This window comes from Puma concolor, chromosome E1 (assembly GCF_028749965.1).
Source record: "Puma concolor isolate L17-30 chromosome E1, mPumCon1.1.hap2, whole genome shotgun sequence".
Lineage (NCBI taxonomy): Eukaryota > Metazoa > Chordata > Mammalia > Carnivora > Felidae > Puma > Puma concolor.
The window spans coordinates 15,631,552-15,656,157 of NC_141680.1; the positions used below are offsets into that span (position 1 = coordinate 15,631,552).

The following is a 24,606-nucleotide window of genomic DNA, read 5'->3' on the forward strand; positions in this document are numbered from 1 at the left end:
GAATTTATCATCATTTTGGATTAAGATAAAGAGTATCCATTGTTAGGCAAGAAGAGTTTTGCTATAATTATTATTCACCACAATCTTTTTTGCTTGAACTAGGATTTTCAGATTTACCCTAATTTGAAACAAAACAAAAACAAACAGGAAAAAAAAACCACAACAGACTCTATGGTTCACCAGATACGCATAGGGTATTATCCTCGTATTGTTTTTAGACTGGAATAAACTTAGAACAGGCAAGCACACCTTTTAAATTAAAATTTTTTAATTAAAATTTCTAATTTTCCTTTTTATATTATTTCTTTTGATATTTTTCTATATTGTATCTAAATACTAATAAAATATTTGATATTAACTCATACATAGTAAAGATAATGTTTTGTGAAATTTCAATACATCTGTACATAGACACATCAGACTGAATCACAGTGTAAAAGATATTTCTTATTATGGGTCTTTGTAAACAAAAATTTGAAAAACATTCTACACTTCTGATCTCAATTTCTTTGAGAAGAAATGCTTAAGAGAATTTTTAGTTTTCAGGGCACCTGGGTGGCTTAGTCAGTTAAGCTTCTGAGTGGGCTCAGGTCATGATCTCATGATTTGTGAGATTGAGCCCTGCGTCAGGCTCTGCACTGACAGCACAGAGCTTGCTTGGGATTCTCTCTCTCCTGCTATCTCTGCCCCTCCCCCACTCATGCTTGCTTGCTTACTCACTCTCTCAAATAAATACATATTTTAAAAATTAAAAAAAATTGGGGGGTACCTGGGTGGCTCAGTTGGTTGAGCGTCTGACTTCAGCCCAGGTCATGATCCCACGCTTCGTGGGTTCGAGCCCCACGTCAGGCTCTGTGCTGACGGCTCAGAGCCTGGAGCCTGCTTCGGATTCTGTCTCTCTCTCTCTCTCTCTCTCTCTCTCTCTCTCTCTCTGCCCCTCCCCCACTCTGTCTCTTTGTCTCCCAAAAATAAACAAAAACTTTTTTTAATGTTTATTTTTGAGAGAGAAAGAGAGAGCAGAAGCAAGCGGGGGGGGGGGGGGGGGCGGGGAGCAGAGAGAGAGGGAGACACGGAATCTGAAGCAGGCTCCAGGCTCTGAGCTGTCAGCACAGAGCCTGACACGGCTCAAATCCATGAACCGTGAGATCATGACCTGAGCCAAAGTTGGACGCTTAACCCACTGAGCCACATAGTCACCCCTAAAGAATTTTTTAAAAAGGGAATTTTTATTTTTCACATTATGCATATTTTACTTTCTTTACAGTTAAAGAGAGAGTCTAGGGTATTCTGTTTCTCCTTGTTGGCAGAATGGTGTATTCTCCGTTGCCAGTGTGTGTGTTTATTTGTGGGGTTTTTTATGTTTATTAATTTATTTTTGAGAGAGAGAGCAGGAGAGGAGCAGAACAAGAAAGAGAGAAAGAATCTCAAGCAGGCTTCGCATTGTCAACACAGAGCCCAATGCAGTGTTCAAACTCACAGACCGTGAGATCATGACCCCTGCCTAAACCAAGAGTTAGACACTTAGCCTTTTCAGTTTGAAATAATTTCAGAATTATTTGTAAAATAGTAATTTTACAATAGTAGTAGTAATTTTTACAATAAAATTTATAAAAATAGTACAAATAATTGCTGTGTAATATACTTTGTTAAGTATATTTTAAAAAGTATATACTTTTAAGAAGTATATACTTTGTTAAGTATATTAAGTATAACAAAGTAATATACTTTGTTAAGTAACAAAAATTCAATCAAGTAAATTTTTTTAAGTTCATTTATGTATTTATGAGAGAGAGAGAGAGATTGAGAGAGAGAATACCAAGCAGGCTCCTAGCTGACAGCACAGAGCCCATGCAGGGCTCAAACTCACAAACTGTGAGATCATGACCTGAGCCAAAATCAGGAGTCAGACACTTAACCGACTGAGTCACCCAGATGCCCCAACCAAGAAAATTTTATTTTGTTTTATTTTACTTTATTTTTATTTTTAAAAATTTTAATGTTTATTTTTGAGAGAGAGAGAGCACACATGCACACACGAGCATGGGGGAGGAGCAGATTGAGGGAGAGACAGGATCCCAAACAGGCTCCTCTCTGACAGCAGAGAAACTGATGTGGGTCTCAAACTCATAGACTGCGAGATCATGACCTGAGCCTAAGTCAAATACCCCTCAACCAACTAAATTTTAATGATCTAGTTGGCTTTGTTAATTGATTCATGAATTGAGCAGCATCCCAACTAGCAAGTAGAAGGGAGCTCCAAAGGGCTATGGAAAAGGGAAGGTTTTTAAAAGTAGAGGGACGCCTGGGTGGCTCAGTCAGCTAAGCCTCCGACTTTGGCTCAGGTCATGATCTCACAGTTCCTGGGTTTGAGCCTCTCGCCCAGTTCTGCGCTGACAGCTCAAAGTAGGGAGGATGTGGGTGCCTGGGTGGCTCAGTCGGTTAAGTGCCCCACTCTTGATTTCGGCTCAGGTCATGATCTCAGGGTCATCATATCATGGTCCTGATCTCACAGTCGTGAGATCTGAGCCCTCATCGGGCTCCTTGCTGACAGCTTGGAGCCTGCTTGAGATCCTCATTCATTCTCCCTCTCTCTCTCTCTCTCTCTCTCCCCCTATCCCTCTCTCTGTCTTAAAATAAACAAACATTTAGGGATGCCTGGGTGGCTTGGTTGGTTGGGCGTCTGACTTTTGGTTTTGGTTCAGGTGGTGATCTCACAGTTTGTGGTTTCTAGCCCCTTGTGAGGCTCTTCGCTGACGGCGAGAGCCTGTTTGGGATTCTCTGTCTCCCTCTTTCTCTGTTCCTCTCTCCCTCTCTCTCTCTCAAATAAATAAATATTTAAAAATAAATAAATAAACTTAAAAAAATAAAGGTAGAGAGAGTGTGGAGAAAAAGGAAATTATTAGCAAAGAATCCATTGTTTTAGGCAAGGTCACCCTCCTAAGGCGAATGGAAGGGGTCTGTCAGTAAACTTACTAGTGCTGACCAGTAAATTCCTATCTGGAGGTTAAAGGTTACATTTCTGGGGTCTTGCAACTGCAGTCAGCTTAGGTATTAAGTCTTGGTTTACTGACTTGGGTCCTTAACAAGTGATACCATTTGGGGCCTGTGACTTTCTTTTCAGTATTTTCTTTCAGATTCCTCAAATGTTAATACTTTACTACATTTACTTTATGATTCATTTTCATTTTCTCTTTCTCTTTCCCTACCTCTCCCTCCCTCTTCCCCTCTCTTTCCTCCTTCTGTCAGCCATTCACTCAAGTATTTTCAACACAGTTTAAGTGGAGAATACTCTGCTACAAAACCATGTATTATGTTATTCTCCACACCTAAGCTTTTTTATGATACATTATCGTAGGGGTGGTAATTATAAAATAAATAATTAGCATTCTGTCCTCTAAATAGAAATTCTGGTATCTATGCCTCTGAGGCCATAAGATTCCCACCCCCCCATTCACATTACACGATACAGACAACCTCATGTGTCCCTGTGTTTTGCAGGTAGGTACTCACGACGTTTCAAGTGCAGTGGTTAAGGTACTTCCCTTGAAATAACAAATGTGTGCTTTTTTTGTTTTGTTTCTTTCTTCATGAAGACCCGAGGATGAGATGTTTTTACAAAATCTGTCTAGGGGCTACCTGGTGGAAAAGGACCCCAACGCTCCCCTTTTCTACAGAGAAGAAGGAAACAAAAAATTTCAGCAGAAGGATTATATGGGAGCCACAGTGCTGTACTCTAAGGTAAGGCACCGCATCTCAGCAGGAGGGGCTACCAACGATTCCGCGATGCGTAGTTCTTCAGGTCACAGAACCTTACTGCTGACTTGTGTAGCCAGTGGTTCCCTTGTTTACAATTTGTGAACTGAATTTGAAAAAGAAAACTGGCAGAATTCTGCCGTTGGTTATATGCCAAAACAAAGGCATATACGCGCCCTGAATTCCATCAAGAAACTTCTATTCCTGAATTCCCTCAGATACCCTGTAGCAATAGGCTTATTGGACCCATGGCTCTGCCTTGCCCGGGTCTGTCAGCTGTCACTGAATTGTGTGCCCTTTGTATCAGAATGACTGAGGAGGCTGTTGGTTTGATAGTCCCAATTTAGAGGCCAGCTAGGTGTTTGGTCAGCCGCAGTGTTCGCTTACAACCGGTATGACTTAGGTTCACTTGGAAAGGAAAATAAGCCCAACTGCCACAGCCTATTTAAATCCCATCTTGAAGGTTGTCAATAGATACAGCAGTACCTAGGAGATGACTACCACGATGAAGCAAATATCTCAATAAAGCTAGCCAAATGAATTTCTTGGCTTCCCAGTTATGTTCACACTACACTATTTATTGTCTACTAAGTGTGCCATAGCATTATATCAAAAAAATGTGCATACCTTAAATTAAAAGTACTCTATTGCTAAAAAAAAAAGCTAACTGTCAGCTGAGCTTTCAGCAATTCGTGATCACTGATCACAGCTCATCGTAATGAATATAATGATGAAAGTTTGAAATATGGCAAGAATTGCCAAAATGTAACACAGAGACACAATGAACAATGTGAGCAAAGGCTATCAAATGGTGCTGATAGACATGCTCAATGCAGGATTACCACAAACCTTTACTTTGTAATAAAAAAAAAAAAAACGCCATGTGTGTGAAGCACATTAAAATGAGGTATGCCTAGGGGCGCCTGGGTGGCTTGGTCGGTTAAGCGTCTGACTTCAGCTCAGGTCATGATCTCACACTCCGTGAGTTCGAGCCCCGCGTCAGGCTCTGTGCTGACGGCTCAGAGCCTGGAGCCTGTTTCAGATTCTGTGTCCCCCTCTCTCTCTGCCCCTCCCCTGTTCATGCTCTCTCTCCATCTCAAAAATAAACGTTAAAAAAAAAAAAATTTTTTTTAAATGAGGTATGCCTATATTTATTTTTTAATATTTATTTGAGAGAGAGAGAGAGCATGAGTCGGGGAGGGGCAGAGAGAAGAGGGAGACACAGAATCTGAAGCAGGCTTCAGGCCCTGAGCTGTCAGTACAGAGCCTGACGCAGGACTCAGACTCACAAACCATGAGATCATGACCTGAGCCGAAGTTGGATGCTTAACCAACTGAGCCACCCAGGCGCCCGAAATAAATAAACTTTAAAAAATGACGGGGCGCCTCGGTGGCGCAGTCGGTTGAGCGTCCGACTTCATCCAGGTCACGATCTCGCGGTCCGTGAGTTCGAGCCCCGCGTCAGGCTCTGGGCTGATGGCTCAGAGCCTGGAGCCTGTTTCCGATTCTGTGTCTCCCTCTCTCTCTGCCCCTCCCCCGTTCATGCTCTGTCTCTCTCTATCCCAAAAATAAATAAACGTTGAAAAAAAAATTAAAAAAAAAAAAAAAATGAAATGAGGGGCGCCTGGGTGGCGCAGTCGGTTAGGCGTCCGACTTCAGCCAGGTCACGATCTCGCGGTCCGTGAGTTCGAGCCCCGCGTCAGGCTCTGGGCTGATGGCTCAGAGCCTGGAGCCTGTTTCTGATTCTGTGTCTCCCTCTCTCTCTGCCCCTCCCCCGTTCATGCTCTGTCTCTCTCTGTCCCAAAAATAAATAAACGTTGAAAAAAAAAATTAAAAAAAAAAAAAAAAGAAATGAAATAAAATAAAATAAAATAAAATAAAATAAAATAAAATAAAATAAAATAAAAACTAAGCATCACTGAGCTAGATTTTGATCAGGAGAGTGGCTTTTAACAATCTGAGGCTTTTATTGTCCTGCTTCCATCATAGAAACTGAAACAAGATCCCTGAGAGACTTCCGTCCATAATTTTTAAGAGATAAATATGGGCTTAAAGCAGGAATGTACCAATCCTCTCACCATGTCTGTGATCTTGTATATTTAAAAGAATGAGTGTAGGGGCACCTGGGTGGCTCAGTCAGTTAAGCATCTGACTTCAGCTCCGGTCATGATCTCACGGCTTGTGAGTTCAAGGCCGGTGTTGGGCTCTGTGCCGACAGCTCAGAGCCTGGAGCCTTTTCAGATTCTGTGTCTTTCTCTCTCTCTCTGCCCCTCCTCCACTCACACTCTGTCTCTCAAAAATAAATAAACATAGGGGCGCCTGGGTGGCGCAGTCGGTTAAGCGTCCGACTTCAGCCAGGTCACGATCTCGCGGTCCGTGAGTTCGAGCCCCGCGTCAGGCTCTGGACTGATGGCTCAGAGCCTGGAGCCTGTTTCCGATTCTGTGTCTCCCTCTCTCTCTGCCCCTCCCAGTTCATGCTCTGTCTCTCTCTGTCCCAAAAATAAATAAACGTTGAAAAAAATAAATAAATAAATAAACATTAATTTTTTTTTTTTAAATAAAAGAATGAGTGTAAATTTGAAGGGTAAACACCTTTACTCTGAATCTTTAACAGGGCTAAGCTTAACATTTGGAATTAGTTTTCCAACAACTCTCAGACTTCTTTTTTTTTTTTTTTTTTTTTTCAACGTTTATTTATTTTTGGGACAGAGAGAGACAGAGCATGAATGGGGGAGGGGCAGAGAGAGAGGGAGACACAGAATCGGAAACAGGCTCCAGGCTCTGAGCCATCAGCCCAGAGCCCGACACGGGGCTCGAACTCACGGACCGCAAGATCGTGACCTGGCTGAAGTCGGACGCTTAGCCGACTGCGCCACCCAGGCGCCCCAACAACTCTCAGACTTCTAACAATAGCCTCTATAACTGATAAGAGCCCTAAATTGTAATGTTATAAAGTATTTAGTTGAATAATGTGAATTCATGATTCCTGATGAATTAAGTAACGATCCACTGATAAGTGGCTTAATAGTTCCTTTTTACAGAGCTAATCTCTTCAAGTTTATGCATGTGCATCAGAAATGTGATCATATGGGAAGTTGTTCAAGGAAAACAAGTAAAATAAAAAGGGAAATCAGACAAAAAATTAAGGTTTGCTCTGTATGTGAAAGGAGATGAGCCTTCCTATTTCATGAAGCTAGTATTTTGGGGATTATGGTACTTTGCAATTTTCTACAAACCTGCTATTTTCTCTTTTTTTAAATAATATTTGTTGTTTCTATCTGATTATAAAAGTACTATGTTTTGTAAGTTACTTGGAAAATATAGAGAAGCATAAGGAGTAAAAAAGTCACATAGTCAGGGATAGGCACTGTTAACATTTTTGCTTATATCCATCCCAACACTTTTTCCTCTGAAAATATGTTTTTCTTTTACAAAATTGGTATAATGCTGCACTTACTGTTTTGTAATCTGCTTTTTTCCCTCAACAATTTATTGTGACCATTTTCTCGTGTTATTAAATTTTCCACTAGCACATGATTTTTTTATGGCTAGTTTAGTGTTCCATTACAGAGAACTATGCTTGATTTAACATCTCCTAATGTTGACAGATTGCTTGGTATCACAAGGCTACAAGGAGTGTCTTTCTATGTAAATATTTTTACGCATCTGATTACTTCCTTAGGATAAATTCCTAGAAGAGAATTTGCTGGGTCAATTTAAATGTATTATTCTAAGCCTTTGGTACTTGGTGCTGGATTGTTCTCTAGGAAAGAACTAGTTAACAACCCTTCTAGTAGAATATGGGAATGTTCATTTCTCTGAATCCTCAGCAATACTAGTTTTTAAGATTTTGTTATTATTTTAGCTATTTATTTTTAATATGAAATGTGTCTACATAGTTAAAATTCAAAAGGTACAAGAATATATACACAGTGTAGTCTATTTCTTCTGTCTCCTGGCCACCACTTTACCTAACACTAGAACCCAGCACTGTTAAATGTGTCTTCCAGAGGTATTTAGCATATATAAATAAATACAAACAATCTCCCATTCCTGCACGCACATACACTTTAAAAAAAAAAATTATTTTTATTTGTTAAAAATGTTTATGTATTTTGAGAGAGAGAGAGCTTACACACATACGAGCGGGGGAGGAGCAGAGAGAGAGAGGGAGAGAGAGAATCCCAAGCAGGCTCCACACTGTCAGCACAGAGCCCTACTCCAGGCTGGATACCATGAACCTCTAGATCATGACCTGAGCCGAAATCAAGAGTTGGACGCTTAACCAACTGAGCCACCCAGGAGCCCCCACACACATACACTTTTTACATAAATATACACTGTTCAGCCCCATGCTTTTTTCACTTAATAATATCTTGAAGATCATTCCACCTCAGAACATTAAGAGCTTCCTCATTCTTACAGCTGCATGGTATTACCTAATATGGATGTGTAGTAATTTATTTAGCCAGCATCTTATAGATCAATATGTAATTGATCTAAGTTGTTCTTTATCTTTGGCTATTTCAAACAACTCTATGCTGAGAAACTTTGCATGTATGTTATTTTGTACCTATCATTGGGGTAAAAGAGGGGCTCCTGGGTGGCTCAGTCAGTTAAGCATTGGGGTAAAAGATTATATCTGTAGGATAAATTCCTAGCAGAGGAGTTGCTGGTTTAATGGAGATATAAATGATACAGATATATATATGAAATACATATATATGTTGCTAACTTGCCCTTCATAATCATGAGACCAGCTTATACTCCCACTGGCAACATATGAGAATGCTCATTTTCCCACTCCTTTGATGACTCCATGTGCTATCGGCTTTATTTATCTTTGCCAATCTGATAGCTAAAAAATGGTTTCTCAGTATAGTCGGGTTTTTTTTTTTTTCCAATTTATCAGATGGAAACTTTTTTTACTCTGGTAAAATATACATTACATAAAATGTTCCATTGTAACCATTTTTAAGTATACAATGCAGTGATGTTAAGTACACTTACAGTGCTGTTTAACTGATGTGGAAATGTTGGGGTTTGCAGCAAATGGTCAAGAAAGAATTGAAGCATCTTCAGGGCAATAATGGTGGTTTTTATTAAAGCACAGGGACAGGACACGTGGGCAGAAAGAGCTGCACTAGGGTTGTGAAGAGCCCTTGACTATGTATCTTCAAGTTGGGAGGGGGTGAGGGGTAGAATAAGTCTCTAAGGAGTGTGGAAGCAAGGTTTCCAGGACCTTGAGGGGGCTAGCTCTTGTTAGGAGAAGGTAATTTATTATTGTTTAGTAAAAACTCAGTCTTGAGATCCTTCAGATGTGTATCAGTGGGCCATAAGCTTGGAGGATGATTGCCAACATATATCTCGGGGTGTTAGAGAGAAAGGAAGTTTCCAAAGGAATTTTTATATGTTAAAGAAGACTTACAGGATCCTGGAGGTCGGGCTAATGCTAAGCTAAGCCTTTTGCCCTTAGCAAAGTATTAGCATCCAGGCAGTTGAGTTCCTAGAGGAGGGTTGCTCGGCCTGTCTCAAGGACATGTCAATGGGCAGTAAGTAGTAAGGAAATTTTAATTTTTTTCCTTTTGCCTTTGTTTCCCACATCACAACCATCATCATACATTTCCAGAACTTTCTCATCAACCAAAACCAACTCTGTGCCCCTTAAACAGTATCTCTCCATACCTCCCTCCCCCTCACCGCAGACAATCGCTGTTCTGTTTCTGTCTCTATGTTATTGCCTATTCCAGGTACCTCATGTAAGTGGAATCATACAATATTTGTCCTTTTGTTTCTGGCTTATTTCGCTTAGCATAATGTTTTCAAGGTCCAGTAGAGTTTTAATTTGCATTTTGCTGATCATGAATGAGGCTGAGCGTTTTTTCATATGTTTATGAGCCATTTCTATTTCCCATTAGAACTCTCTATTCATATCATTTGCTTATTTTCCTGTTGAATTATTGGTCATCATCTTATTGATCTGCAGGAACTATCATAAAGTAAAGAAATGAGCCCTTTGCCTGTGACATGAGTTACAGATATTTTTTCCGGTTCAATGTTTGCCTTTTGATATTGCTTTTATTGGTTTGCTGTAAAGAAATGTGTTTTTTTAATAGTTGTTTAATGTATTTATTTATTTTTGGGGGGGCAGAGAGAGGGGGACAGAGGATCGCAAGCAGGCTCCACATTGACAGCAGAGAACCTGATGTGGGGCTTGAACTCACAAACAGTGAGATCATGATCTGAACCAAAGTCAGACACTTAACTGACTGAGCCACCCAGGTGCCTCAAGAAATAATTTACGTACTCACATTTATTAACCTTTTGTGACTTCTGGGTTTTGTGTCATAGTTACAAAGGGATTCCTCACTCCAACATCGCTTTAGATTTTTCCTATAGTTTCTTCTAGTGCTCTGAGAGCTTCATTTTTTACATTAAGGTTTTGATCCGTTGAGAATTTGTCCTAATTAAAGGTTTATCATAAATAGAGGGCCAACTTTATTTCTCTTCCTACTTGTCACAATACTTTTATTGAATAATCCCTTTTTTTTCTCCAGTGATTTGAGATGCTACCTTTATGATAATTCTTAATCCTTGCCAATTTGGTGGTAGAAGGAAAGGAGCCCTGTGTGCTTTCATTTGCATATATTTTACTATCCACAAATAAATTAACTATTTGTTTTCTAAGAAATAAGTATCATTAGTGTTTCTTCTTTTGTGAATTTCTATTTGTGCCACTCACCCTTTGTTGTGTGCAGGATCGTGCTTGCAATATTTTCCTCCATTTTCATTTACCTTTAGGATTGTTTGTGGCTGAAGTGGTGTTTGATGCTGCTATCTTCAAAGTGCTTTGAATATTTATTTCCTCACTCGATCTTCACAGCTTTGCTCTGAGATAATTAAAAATGAAGCTGAAGCACAAAAAGATCCAGTAACTTTCCGAATTTCATACCATCTTTCATAGCAGAGCCCTTATCTGGAAGAAAGAAAAAAAAAACCAAAACCTTTAGAAATGCTTGTTTTCTGGGTGCCTGGCTGGCTCAGTTGGTATAGCACATGACTATTGATCTCGGAGTCGTGTGTTGGAACCCCACATTGGGTGTAGAGATTTTTTTTTTTTTCAACATTTATTTATTTTTGGGACAGAGAGAGACAGAGCATGAACAGGGGAGGGGCAGAGAGAGAGGGAGACACAGAATTTGAAACAGGCTCCAGGCTCCGAGCCATCAGCCCAGAGCCTGACGCGGGGCTCAAACTCACGGACCGCGAGATCGTGACCTGGCTGAAGTCGGACGCTTAACCGACTGCGCCACCCAGGCGCCCCTAGAGATTTTTTTTTTAATGCTATTTCCCATTTATACTTTTAACCGGTTCATTGTTTTGCAGGGAATATCACATTCAAGGCCTCACACTGCAGACATTTCACTGTGTTATGCCAATCGCTCTGCAGCCCTCTTCCACCTGGGTCAGCATGAAGTGAGTATCAGGGTGCATGGTGTGATTGGAGAGGATCTGGAGGGGGTACCCTGGAAGACTAGACTGTCTGCTCTGCTCCTACCTTAGAGCACTAAACCTAGGCCATACTGCAGTCAGTTGAATTGGAAGAAAATTGGTATCCTCCCAAATTTATTCTTCCCCGATTCATTTTTTTCTCTCCTGATTCATTTTACCTAACACAGGTGATTATGTGGGGCAGTATTGGTTGACAAGAAAGAGTCATGGCACGTGGCACAGGGCCATGGACTATATCCAGTGGGTCAGCAGTTCTCAGTGTTGAGATCAGCAGTGAGATATGTTGCTAATAATACTTCGGGTTCCAAGTGTTTGCAAACAATTTACTTGTTTGTTTGTTTGTTTGTTTTTAATGAGTAGAGCATGTTCAAGATTATCCCTTCAATAATGCAGCTCACCCTCAATATGCCTTTTGAAAGGGCAGGTCCAAGTTGCGCTGAAATGCCTGTGTATGCCTCTGAGGAAGTGGGCTTTATATGGGCGACTTTTTTCTCATTCCCTAGTTGAGGTCTAAGGACAAGCTCTCAAACGTCATTTTGGCATGTCCTTTTTTGGAATACCACAGAAATGTAAAATATTCCCTATAATTAAGAACTTTTTGGGGGCGCCTGGGTGGCTCAGTCAATTGAGCGTCTGACTTCGGCGCAGGTCATGATCTCGCGGCTCATGAGTTCGAGCCCGGTGTCACGTTCTGTGCTGGCAGCACAGAGCCTGGAGCCTGCTTCGGATTCGGTGTCTCTGTCTCTCTCTGGCCCTCCCCTGCTCACTCTCTCTCTCTCACTCTTAAAAATAAGTAAACATTAAAAAAAATTTTTTTAAGAACTTTTTGAATACTCACAAGTTCATACCTATTGCCCTTTGAACTAAAAGAGACAAGCAAGAATTTAACTCCAGACCCTGAGCAAAAAAGTCCTGGACAATTGAGGACAACAATTGCAAGAACTTGTGTAATATGTAACCCTTCATAACTTTCCCTATATTGGTTATTTCTATTCCCTTCTTGCAGCAGTGATCATCATACATTGAACACATACGATGCCCCATGCATTCTTTTCAACCTTAGGTGTATTACCTTATTTCATCCTTAAAACAACCCTGTGAGGTTGTCCCTATTTTTCAGATGAGAACACCAAGACACTTAGAAATGAAGTTCCTTACACAGGGTCCCACAGCTCATAAGAGGCAGTCAGTAGTAGAATGCGGATCTGTCTGACTTCTGTGTGTAAGACTTTTCTTCCTCAAAACAGGAATATTCAATAAGACAAAACACAATATCCTCGGCAAGTATTAATCACTCAAAACATCACACGGTAGAATATGATTTAAAGAAATTAGCACGTGGTTATAGTTGCTGCATCTGTAATAATCTTGTAAGTTTCCTGTAGATTTTTGTTACCATTTGCAATAGACACTGAAAGGAGGGACCAAGGGTCATTTGGGGATCTCCTTTCTGTTTGCAGATGTGTCTTAAAGACATCATGAGAGCGCAGATGCACGGGTATCCAGAGAGACTGCAACCCAAGATGATGTTGCGTAAGGCCGAATGTCTGGTGACCCTGGGGAGACGACAGGAGGCGAGCCAGACCATCAGTGATCTTGAAAGTAGCTTTGCTGCCAAACCAACCCTCGCAGCTGCCCAGTTTCAGATTCTGCAGACAAACCTCTGTCGTCTGAAAATGAAGGCACAAGAAAAGGAGAGTCTCACAGAAACCTTCCCCGCAGCTCTAACCAAAGCCTTGGAGGATATGGACCTAAAGGGAGAGAATGGACAAGTCCCCAGCGCATCGTCATCTGTCAGCTTACGCACAGACCCTTTAAGAGGCCGCTATTTGGTTGCCACAAAAGATATTCTCCCAGGAGAGCTCTTGGTGAAGGAGGACGCTTTTGTGAGCGTCCTTCACCCGGGAGAGATGCCACCGCTACGTCACCTAGAGAGCAAGTGGGATACCAGGGTTACCAACGGGGACCTCTACTGTCACCGATGTTTGGACCACACTTTGGCCACAGTTCCCTGTGATGGGTGCAGCTATGCCAAATACTGCAGCCATGACTGTATGCAGCAGGCCTGGGACCTGTACCATAGTGTGGAGTGTTCTCTAGGGGGGCTGCTTCTCACACTGGGTGTCTTCTGCCACATTGCCCTGAGGTCCACTCTCGTAGCTAGATTTGAGGATGCAAGCGAAGTCATAAGGAAGCTTTGCGGTGAGATTAGGAACAGAGACACATGTTCACCTGAAAGAGAGACTCTGGTGCAAACACTCACTTGTGACCTGGGAGGGGAGAGTGAGAACAAAGGCAAAATGCTCGAGCCCCCAGTTCCAGGATGTGATCTGAATGGGAAATATGAAAGTAATTATAATGCCGTCTTCCACCTCCTGCCACATACTGGAAACCATAGCCCGGAGCACAGATTTCTCTGTGCTCTAAGTGTGTCTGCACTGTGCAGGCGACTTGAAGCAGCCAGTTGCTACAAGCCAGCGGCGGCTGTGCCTCCTGGGTCGGGTTCAGAGTTGGATGTCTGGGGAGTGGCCATGCTGAAACACGTGCTGCAGCTGCACTGTAACGCTCAGGCGATCACCACCATTCAGCACACAGGTAGGAGGGAAGCTGTTCTTGCCTTACGGTACTGTCCTTGATGTAGCTAATATCTGGGGAGAAAGAACTGTGAGTGGAAACGGCAGCCTTCAAATCAGCGGTCTGATGGGAAAACACCGCTGGCTACCTCGTGTTGTCGTGATTATGGCATTGAGAAGCTACGTGGCCTTAACAAATTATTTGATTCCACTCTGCCTCGGTTTTCTTATCTCTAAAATGGGTAGTTTATGGGTTTTTTTTTTTTTTAAGTTTATTTATTCATTTGAAAAAGAGAGAGAGTAAGCACGAGCAGAGGAGGGGCAGAGACAGACACAGGACTCAAACTGAAAAACCGTGAGAGCATGACCTGAGCCGAAATCCAGAGTCGGACGCTTAACCGACTGAGCCACCCAGACACCCCACTAAAATGGCTAGTTTAATCCCACCTAACTTTACTGAGTTGTGAAGAATACCTTTGTAGTTTGTAAAAATACCTTAAAAACCCAATTGCTAAGGAGGACTTTATTATGAAATAGTAATCAAAGAAGACTGCAGAAAGAAGGTCTATGGTTGAGTTAGCATATCAGAATCTTATTCATGTGACTCAGCCACTCGGTCTCTTCCCTTTCCAATTGACAGATTTCCCCCAATCTTCTGTTTTAAATTTCCAAGAGAGAGATCTGGCCAAGCACAACTTTTCACACAATACTACCGTGAACTGTTGGTCCTTTGGTGCATGGCCAATAATCTAGGGGCCACCCCTAGACACAGACCAGCCTCACCCTGCTTGGCTGAAACATGTCCTATAGATAAGGCTATTTAAGGCAGATGGAGAGACTGGATGTGCCCAGCATCACAGTGACACTGTATTGACAACAGATACTATTAGAAAAGAGATGGTGTTTCCAGCATTTCTATCGTATGATCTCCATTTTAACAGATTAGGTAATCTAGAATTTTGTCAACCTTTTGTATGCATGTTTTTATCTTAAAGTTTAATTCAGCTGCCAAGTGTTATGATGTATAGGCATTTCAGTAGAGGTGTTTTGGAGGAAGACTCTCTTCCCCATCCTGAAGCACATGGAACATCCAAAAATAGCACTGGATTCATCCCATAATACTAGGAAATCCTATTGCAAGCTAGTCTCTGTTTTCTTCTCTGCTTTCTTTTGCTTCTTTGAGCCATTGCTACCTTCTAAAATACATCTATCTGTTGAGTGTTTTTCCAGAATTTTGTTTTCCCTTGGGTACATTCCCTGGCATTTTAAAAAAATACTATTTTCATTGAGTTCTGTTTTTGCGAATATAAAAATATAGTATAGGGGGCTTCCAGATTATAATGGCAGAAAGTTACCAACTCCTGATTTTATTGTGTCGTGCTCCTAAAGTACTTAATAGAACAGACAAAAAAGGTAGAAATGTCAGTAGCTCTAAGAACTGTAGAAACTCTTGTCTGGGTAGACAATGGCAGGCTGACTCCCGGAGCCAGAATGGCAGAGGAGTTTTCCATCCGCTTCCCTCCATGCCCTGTTCCGCACCATCAAACAATCTTAACCCAAATGTTTTGCTCCATGTGCATGACATCTCATTATAGTCAGGCTTTTATTTGTATAGCAAGTTTGGGGTAAAAATTTTCATAAGTTCAGAATAAACTTTTGGGTAGCAACCAATTGAGCCACCCAGGTGCCCCTATCTATGAGGTTCTATATTTTATGCATAATTTATTCTTATTTACATGATGTTTAAAAATAGAAAAAAAAATGACTAAATGCAAAAAATTCCAAAATCTTAACAGTAATCAATTCTGAAAGTGGAGATATGGGTGATTGCTACTTTCTTCTTTGAACTTCTTTATGTGTGTGTGTGTGTGTGTGTGTGTGTGTGTGTGTGTGTATATAAAGATTATATGGTTTTTTTGTTTGTTTGTTTTTCCCTATGTAGGCTTCATGCCTACCAACACGGGGCTTGAACTCATACCCTGAGATCAAGACCCTAGCTGAGATTCACCTAGGCACCCATGAAGTTTTTCTATATTTTTAAAATTAAAAACACTGATTCACACAGTAGTAACGTTATTCTAGTAAATTTAAAATGGATTGTATACTTCCTTATTATTCTCTGGGAGATTTTTTAAAAACAAGTTAACTGAGCAAAAAGATGATAAAGATGGTAAAATGAGTTTTTAAGTAATTATAAATGGGCTAAACTCTAAACGAATCTTTCAAAATGAGTAAAAATAATTTAGGGGCATCTGGGTGGCTCAGTCAGTCAAGTGTCTGACTTCGGCTGAGGTCATGATCTCGTGTTTTGTGAGTTCAAGCCCCACGTCGGGCTCTGTGCTGACAGCTCAGAGTCTGGAACCTGCTTCAGATTCTGTGTCTCCCTCTCTCTCTGCCCCACCCCTGTTCATGCTCTGTCTCTCTTCATCTTTCAAAATTGAATAAATGTTAAACAAAAATTTTTTTTTTTTTAATTTTTTTTCAACATTTATTTATTTTTGGGACAGAGAGAGACAGAGCATGAACGGGCGAGGGGCAGAGAGAGAGGGAGACACAGAATCGGAAACAGGCTCCAGGCTCTGAGCCATCAGCCCAGAGCCCGACGCGGGGCTCGAACTCACAGACCGCGAGATCGTGACCTGGCTGAAGTCGGACGCTTAACCGACTGCGCCACCCAGGCGCCCCAAACAAAAATTTTTTAATACAATAAAATAATAAGGCTCTAGAAGCCAAGATAACTACTGTACATAATATCAGTACATATTATCCATCAAAACTTGTGTCCTATAGACCAGGGTGATGTGATGTGGGCCAGGAACCAATGGTCAAAAAAGAATTGAGACATTTTCAGCACAAAAAGGTGTGTTTTTGTTTTTGTTTTTGTTTTTAATTAAAGCATGGGATAGGACCCATGGGCTTAAAGAACTACACTGGGATTGTGAGGAGGGATTGATTATATACTACTTTTAAATTGATTGTATACTTTTAAGTTAGAGATAAAGGAAGTTTCCGACAGGATTTTCCAATGTTAAAGGAAATTTACAGAATCCTGGAGGTCTGGCTATTATCACGCTAAGGCTGCTTTTTGCCTGTAGCAAAGCATTACCATTAGGCAGTCGTGGGCTCCTTGAGGATTGTCCTACTCTGCCTGTCAATGGGCTGCAAGTTGTAAGGAAATGTAATTTTATCTACATTTCTTTTGCCTTTGTTCTCCTTACCTCAGGGCTCAGCAAACTTTTCCTGTAAAGGGGCAAATAGTAAATATTTTAGGCTTTGCAGGCCATCATGTCTCCTTTGCAGCCACACAGCTCTGTCGTTGTAGCACCAAAGCAGCAATTGACAATGCACATCTGAATGAGTATGGCTGGGTTCCAATAAAACTTTCTAATGGACTCTGAAATTTGTATTTCTTATAACGTTTCACAACATGAGCATTATTCTTTTCATTTTTTTCCAACCACTTAAAAAGGTGAAGACGGTTCTCAGACCACAGTCTGTATAAAAGCAAGCAGCAGGCAGGATATGACCCACAGGTTATAGTTTACAGACCCCTGATATAAACAAAGAGTTGACAAATGTAATGATGAAATCTATTTAGAAAAAAAAAAAAAAAAAAAAGCCTGGGGGGTGCCCAGTTGGCTCAGTCAGTTAAGCAATCCAACTAATGTTCAGAGCATGATCTCACGGTTCCTGAGTTCGAGCCTCCCATCAGGCTCTGTGCTGACAGCTCAGAGCCTGGAGCCTGGTTCAGATTCTGTGTGTCTTTCCCTCTCTGCCCCTCCCCTGCTCCCATTCTCTCTCTATCTGTCTCAAAAATAAATAAACATTAAAAAAAGAAAAGAAAAGAAAAAGCCCACAAAATTAGGAACAATGAATATAGCCAATAATATAATTTTTTTTTAACTTTAAGCAAATATTTAATATGATTTTAGACTATTAAACTTGAAAACATTAAGTAGAAAACTTTGTAGGGTTGCCTGGGCGGCCTCTAACTCTTGATCTCAGCTCAGGTCTTGATCTCATGGTCGTGATGTCAAGCCCTGCATTGGGCTCTGCGTTTGGTGTGGAGCCTACTTACAAAACAAAAGGAAGGGAAAACTTTGTAGAAAATATAAATTGCCACGATTTTCTGAGGAGAACACTTCAAAAGTCCAGTGATTGTGGAAGAAATTGAAAAAGATTATGAAAATATTTCCATAAAAACAAGCCAGACCAACTCTTTTCCAGATAAGTTCTTTAAAATTTTTAAGGACCATATTTAGGCCACTTTTTTGTTTGTTTGTTTTGTTTTTTTTAATTTTAGAGAGCGAGTGTGTGCACAGGCTGTGGAGGAAGGTTGGGGGGAGAGAGAGAGAGAGAGAAAGAGAAAATCTTAAGCAGGCTCCACGCTCAGCACAAGAAGGGGGCTAGATCCCACCACCTTGGGATTGTGACCTGAGCCGAAATCAAGACTGGCACACTCAGTCGACTGAGCCAGCCAGTCACCCCTAGCCACGATTTTTTTTTTTAAATAAAGAAAGCAAAGAAAAAATGATCTTCTAAGGAAAAGATCATTTTTATATACTATAAAGTGTTCCAGGGCATGGGGGAATCTGGAACCCTTTCCCACTCATTTTGTAAAGCCAAGAAGAAAAACTATAGACTAGTCTCACTTGTGAATATAGCTGTTAGAACCCTGAAAAAAATCACTGCCATATCACATCCAGTAGTTTACTGACGGAACAGTACTATAAGACCAAGTAGGCTTTCTTCCAGAAATGCAAGGATATTTTAATTTAGAGGGATGTACAAGAAGGCTGTGTAAATGCAGAGACAGGCCATATTCTTAGATGGAAAGACAGAAAACTAAACATGGCAGTTCCCCCACATTCCCCAAATCAGCATAATGCAATTTCACACAAAATTACAACTGGATTTTTCCTGGAATTTGACAGTGATTCTAAAGTTCATCTCAAATAAGCGATGAGAATGGCCTTTTTGTAAGAGTACCGAACTCTTTTACCGGGTCCTTCCGAGCAAGCTAAGGCAGCAGCTGGGGTGAGGCCCTCCCTTCCTGCACAGAGCAGCACGTCCTGCAGCGTCTGCTTGGCACTCGCCCACCCAGGACCTCGGTGTCCGAGCTGGCCTGCATCTCCCCTGCCCTCAGCCTGTATGACCTGACCTAGTGGTGGTCAGGAAGGCTAAGGTCAATGCCCCCATTAGAGCAGAGGGTCCTTTGAGAAGTTGGAGCTGATGGACCCGCCCCAGCAGCTGGCGTTGCACCCGCAGGAGGTCCTGCCCCGCCACCACTGCTGCCCATCTGAAGAGAAGGAGGTGGAAGCAAAGAAAGAAGAGCCTGAGGAGACTGGGGGCGCCTGGGTGGCTCAGTTGATTAAGTGTCCGACTTTGGCTCGGGTTCAGATCCTCTGTCCCCCTCTCTCTGCCCCTCCCCCACTCATTCACTCTCACTCTCGCTCTCGCTCTCTTTCTCTCTCTCAAAAATAAATCAACATTTAAAAAAAAGAAGAATCAGAGGAGTCTGATGATCATGTGGATGTAGTTGGTCTTTTTTGACTAAACCTCTTCTGTAACCTGTTTAATAAAATCTGAACTCTTAAGAAGAAGAATACATACATACATACATACATACATACATACATACATACATACTGAAAGGGCTTGGTACTGATATGATAGCCCCCCTAAAAAAGTATTAAATTCTTTCTCTGAATCATTAAGTTTAAATAGTGAAGCATTAAACCATAAAATATCTCAAAAAAGATAAGTGAACACTTATATGGTCTTGGGGTGAGAGAAGCTTTTTAAAGCATTGGTATCCAATTTTGATAATTAAAAGATAGCTAGATTTAACCTAAATACCAAATATCAAAAACACCAGAATCAATAAAGAAGATAGAGAATGGAGGTGAAAGAGGTCCTTGAAGGGATGAAAATATGGGACTGGAGGCAACAGACCTGAGTTTCCATTCTGCTAAATCTAACCACTAACTTTCCATATGAACTTAGATTATTTAACCTCTCTGTGTCTCACTCAGTATTATTATATTTTTAATTCCAGTGTAGTTAACACACAGTTCTGTATTCATCTCAGGTGTACAACAGTGTGATTCAACAATTGTACACGTTACTCAATGCTCATGAAGACAGGTGCACTCTTAATCTAATCCCCATCACCTATTTCCCCCATCCCCCCACCCACCTCCCTTCAGGTAACTATCAGTTCTGTATAGTTAAGAGTTGGTTTCTTGGTTTGTCTCTTTTTTTTCCTTTGTCCGTTTGTTTTGTTTCTTTTTCTTTTTTTTTAATCTCTTTTTAAAGGTTACTTATTTATTTTGAGAGAGAGAGAGAGAGAGTATAAATAAGGGAGGGCCAGAGAGAGGGGGGGAGAGAGAGAGAGAGAAAGAGAATCCCAAGCAGGCTCCGCACTGAGGCACGGAGCATGACGCAGGGCTCAGACCCACAAATCTGAGCCAAAACCAAGAGTTGGACGCTTAACCAACTGAGCTGCCCAGGCTCCTCACATTTGTTCTGTTTCTTAAATTCCACAGGCGAGTGAAATCATACATTTTTCTTTCTCTGACTGGCATACTTCGCATAGCATTATACTTTCTAGCTCCATCTATGTTGTTGGATATGGCAAGACATCATTCTTTTTTATGGCTGAATAGTATTCCATTTGTGTGTGTGTGTGTGTGTGTGTGTGTGTGTGTGTGTACACATACACACCACTTCTTTATCCATTCATCTATCCATAGACACTTGGACTGCTTCCATAGTTTGGCTATTATAAATAATGTTGCAATAAACATAGGGGTGCATATATCCCTTCGAATTAGTGTTTTCTGTTTTTAAAAACCTTTTTTAAACTTTTTTTTAAAAGTTTATTAATTTGAGGGGCTCCTGGGTGGCTCAGTTGGTTGAGCATCCGACTTCAGCTCAGGTCATGATCTCACAGTTCATGGGTTCAAGCCCCTCATCGGGCTCTGTGCTGACAGCTAAGAGCCTGGAGCCTGTTTCGGATTCTGTGTCTCCCTCGTTTTCTACCCCTCTCCAACTCATGCTCTGTCTCTGTCTCTAAAAAATGAATAAACCTTAAAAAAATTTTTTTTAAGTTTATTAATTTGAGAGAGAGAAAGAGAGAGAGAGAAAGAGAATGGGGGAGGGACAGAGACAGGGAGAGAGAGAGAATCCCAAGCTGGCTCCTCTTGTCAGCACAGAGCCTGATGTGGGGCTCAATCCCACGAACTGTGAGATTGTGAGCTGAGATCAAGAGTCGGGGACACATAACCAACCAAGCCATCCAGACGCCCCGACTTAGTGCTTTCATATTCCTTGGGTAGTACAATTACTGGATCATAGGATAGTTCTATTTTTAACTTTTTGAGGAACCTCCCAACTGTCTTGCACAGTGGTTGCACCAGTTTGCATTACCCCAACAGTGCACGAGGATTCCTTTTTCTCTACAACCTCACCAACACTTGTTGATCCTTGAGTTTTTCATTTTAGCCATTGTGGCAGGTGTAAGGTTTTGATTTGCATTTCCCTCAATGACGAGTGATGTTGAGCATCTTTTCATGTGTCCGTTAGCCTTCCATATGTCTTCTTTAGAGAAATCTCTATTCTTCTCCCCATTTTTTACTTGGATTTTTTGTTTGGGGTGTTGAGTTATATCAGTTCTTTATATATTTTGGATACTAACCCTTATCAGATCTGTGATTTGCAGATATCTGCTCCCATTCAGTGGGTTGCCTTTTAGTTTTGTTGGTTGTTTTCTTTTGTTGTGCAAAAGCTTTTTATTTTGCTTTTGTTCCCCTTACCTCAGGAGACATATCTAGAAAGATATGTCAGAGAAATTTCACCCAGTATTCTTGTTTTTTTTAAATGTTTATTTACTTTGAAAGAGAGAGCACAAGCAGGGGAGGGACAGAGAGACAGCCAGACAGACAGACAGAATCTGAAGCAGGCTCCAGGCTCCAAGCTGTCAGCGTAGAGCCCGACACAGGGCTCGAACTCAGGAACCGCGAGATCATGACCTCAGCTGAGGTCAGACGCTTAACCAACTGAGCCACCCAGGCGCCCCTCACTCAGTATTCTTATATGGATAATGAGAGGGCTGGGTGAACCTCCAGGCCTCTGGGGAGGACTGTTTGCAAAGACGACCCCAACAATTTTGCCCATCCCTATGTTTGCCCCTTTACCACTTGACATTAGTTTTTCTCCGATCAAGAGGTAGAGTCTGTTTCCTGTGCCCTTGAATCTGGGCCAGCCCTGTAACTTACTTTGACCCATGGGATGCAGTAGAAGTGACATTATGTGACTTTTGAGTCTAAGCTTTAAGGTGCCTTGTAGCTTCCGTGTCATTTTCTTGGAATAATTGTGTAGCCACATAAACAAGCCTAGGCTAGCCTTCTTGCGGGTAAAAGACTGCCAGACAAATGCAATCATGTGAGTAATCCGGGGCAAGACCAGCAGAAAAAAGTGTTCAGGTAAACTCTGGGCAAAGTTGCTGGCACACAGCACTATAAGCAAATGAAATAGTTGTTATTTTAACAGCAAACCACCCCCAGGAAGGAAAAAAAAAAACATAAACAAAACTAAAATGTGCATGACAAAATGAGAGAGTGTATCTAACAACTGTGCAAATCTTAAAATCAAATCTTTAGGAATCAGTCTTTAAAAATATGCATAGTGGTGGGACGCCTGGGTGACTCAGTTAAGCTTCTGACTCTTGATTTCTGCTCAGGTCATGATTTCACGGTTCGTGAGCTTGAGTCCTGAGCCAGGCTCTGCACTGACAGGAGCCTGCTTGAAATTCTCTCTCTCTCTGCCCCTCCCCTGCTTGTGCATGCTCTCTCTTTCTCTCTCAGAAATAAACATTTTCTAATAAATATACATTAAAAAATAAATAATAAAATAATAAAAATAAATTCATGTCTCTATTGTAATTAAAACTGGGTACCATTTTTTTTCCCTGTCAGATTGGCAAAGTTGCTTTGTTGGGTTTGGGGGATTTGTTTGTTTGTTTGTTTTAACTGTGATAAGGATTTTAGGTTAGAGTATAAAGAAATGGCCATGATATGTTAAGTGAAAAGAAGTAGCCGATAAATCGCTATGTGTACCACGTGGCCAATGACACGAAAAATTTCATGCATGAGGCTAGAAAGAGGACTACAAGAAAATGCCTCTGCCTGGTAGGCTTATAGATGATTTATTTTCTCTACAATTTTCACTGTGTAATTTCTTTCTGACTACCACGTGTTCCTTTTGTAATGTTGATTAGTTTTCTAAATAACAAAAATAATTCAAACAATGGGAACTTTATTTGTATGAGCATTTGTCTCTCTGATTTTGAGAGACAGAACTCAAGAGGGCCAGAGAGAGAGAGAGAGAGAGAGAGAGAGAGAGAGAGAGAGAGAGGAGGAATCCCAAGCAGGCTCTGTGCTGTTGGTGCAGAGCCCGAGACCTGAGCCAAAATCAAGGATCGGACACTTAAGGGACTGAGCCACCCAGGCGCCCCGTATGAACATTTTTAAGACACTTGATACATATTGGGAATTTGCCCTCCAGGAAAGTTGTACCAGTTACCAGCCTACCAGTGATGTTCACTTTCATTTTTGAATCCAACTGATTTTGTTTTAGTCTGCTCATATTTCTAATCTTGTTATATCCCTTTTTATTATTTCTTTGGGGTTCTGACACCTCTCAGTTTAGTGTTCTCGTTGAATTTCATTAGCAGCTCTTTCATTAGTAGCACAGAAGGATTAAAGTGTTAACTAGGATAGACTTTGACCAAAACCTATGAAAAGTATGTTATTATCTTTGTATGAATCCTATTTAATCAAAGTTCATCAGAAACCTCTCTTTGGTACTCATCTTAAGGCACAGAACTGGCCACAGATGATATTCTAGACCCTGATATGTGTGCTTCTATCTCAGTGGGAATGGCAGATTCCAGAGGTATCTGGATTCATCACAAGGCTTAACGAGGTTCCATGCAGGTTCAGATTAATTCACTGCCCTTTGCTTTCACTCTTCAACAACCAAGGAATCTACCTCCAGTTTGGATCCTTGATTATCTGTGTGCTATACACACAAATTTCTTTTGTTATAAAATACCTACCGGAATAGGTATAGTCTGGAAGTCTGGGACAAATCTCTTTTTCTGTACTTGAACCCCATTGTAAATGCACTAGGGATATTACTAAGGTACACTTTTGGTAAAATAAAGAATCACTCCCTCTTTTGTTTTCGTTTTCGTTTTATGCACAAATGTCACATATTAAATTTGGTTGATAAGGTACATATATATTCTCACTTTCCATTATCTCTCCTAGCAGATGACTAATGTAAAATATTGGGTAATTTTTTTAAATCAATACTTCATTTTTAGAAATAATTAGAGGGAGACTCAACTCCGACATAAATATTCACCCCACTCAGTTCCTGGACCTACTTATGTTAGAGGATAATCTATAAATAATTCACAAAGCTGCCATTACTCACCGTATTGTGATAATTTTTTCTGGGAAAATTTTAACAACTGTGCTAATATAGCCTGCCAGTTATCAGTAGTTGGGAATGCAAGTCAACTTTTAATTATGCAGAGGCTGATTATTCAGACAACAAACTGTTCGTGCCCTGTTCTGCTCCTTCTCGCTGCCTACCCTGTAGCATTTTTACTGCTCATTAGCACATATACCAGAAGGTAGGCATTGGCCAGGGGGAAAAGGAAGGGAAACTAAAATCTGCTAAATACTGAAGACAAGCT

General features: G+C 41.0%; 1 protein-coding gene across 3 annotated transcripts in view; it reads left to right on the top strand.

The window, feature by feature from the left end:
- Positions 1 to 24,606, top strand: part of SMYD4 (SET and MYND domain containing 4) — a 69,386-nt gene that overhangs the window by 15,152 nt on the left and 29,628 nt on the right. For all 3 annotated transcript variants that reach the window (XM_086686343.1, XM_086686342.1, XM_025917428.2), the window contains exons 3-5: positions 3,594 to 3,738; positions 11,140 to 11,229; positions 12,726 to 13,860. In XM_086686343.1, the coding sequence (XP_086542469.1) occupies positions 3,594 to 3,738; positions 11,140 to 11,229; positions 12,726 to 13,860 (1,370 nt within the window). The remainder of the gene's footprint in view (positions 1 to 3,593; positions 3,739 to 11,139; positions 11,230 to 12,725; positions 13,861 to 24,606) is intronic.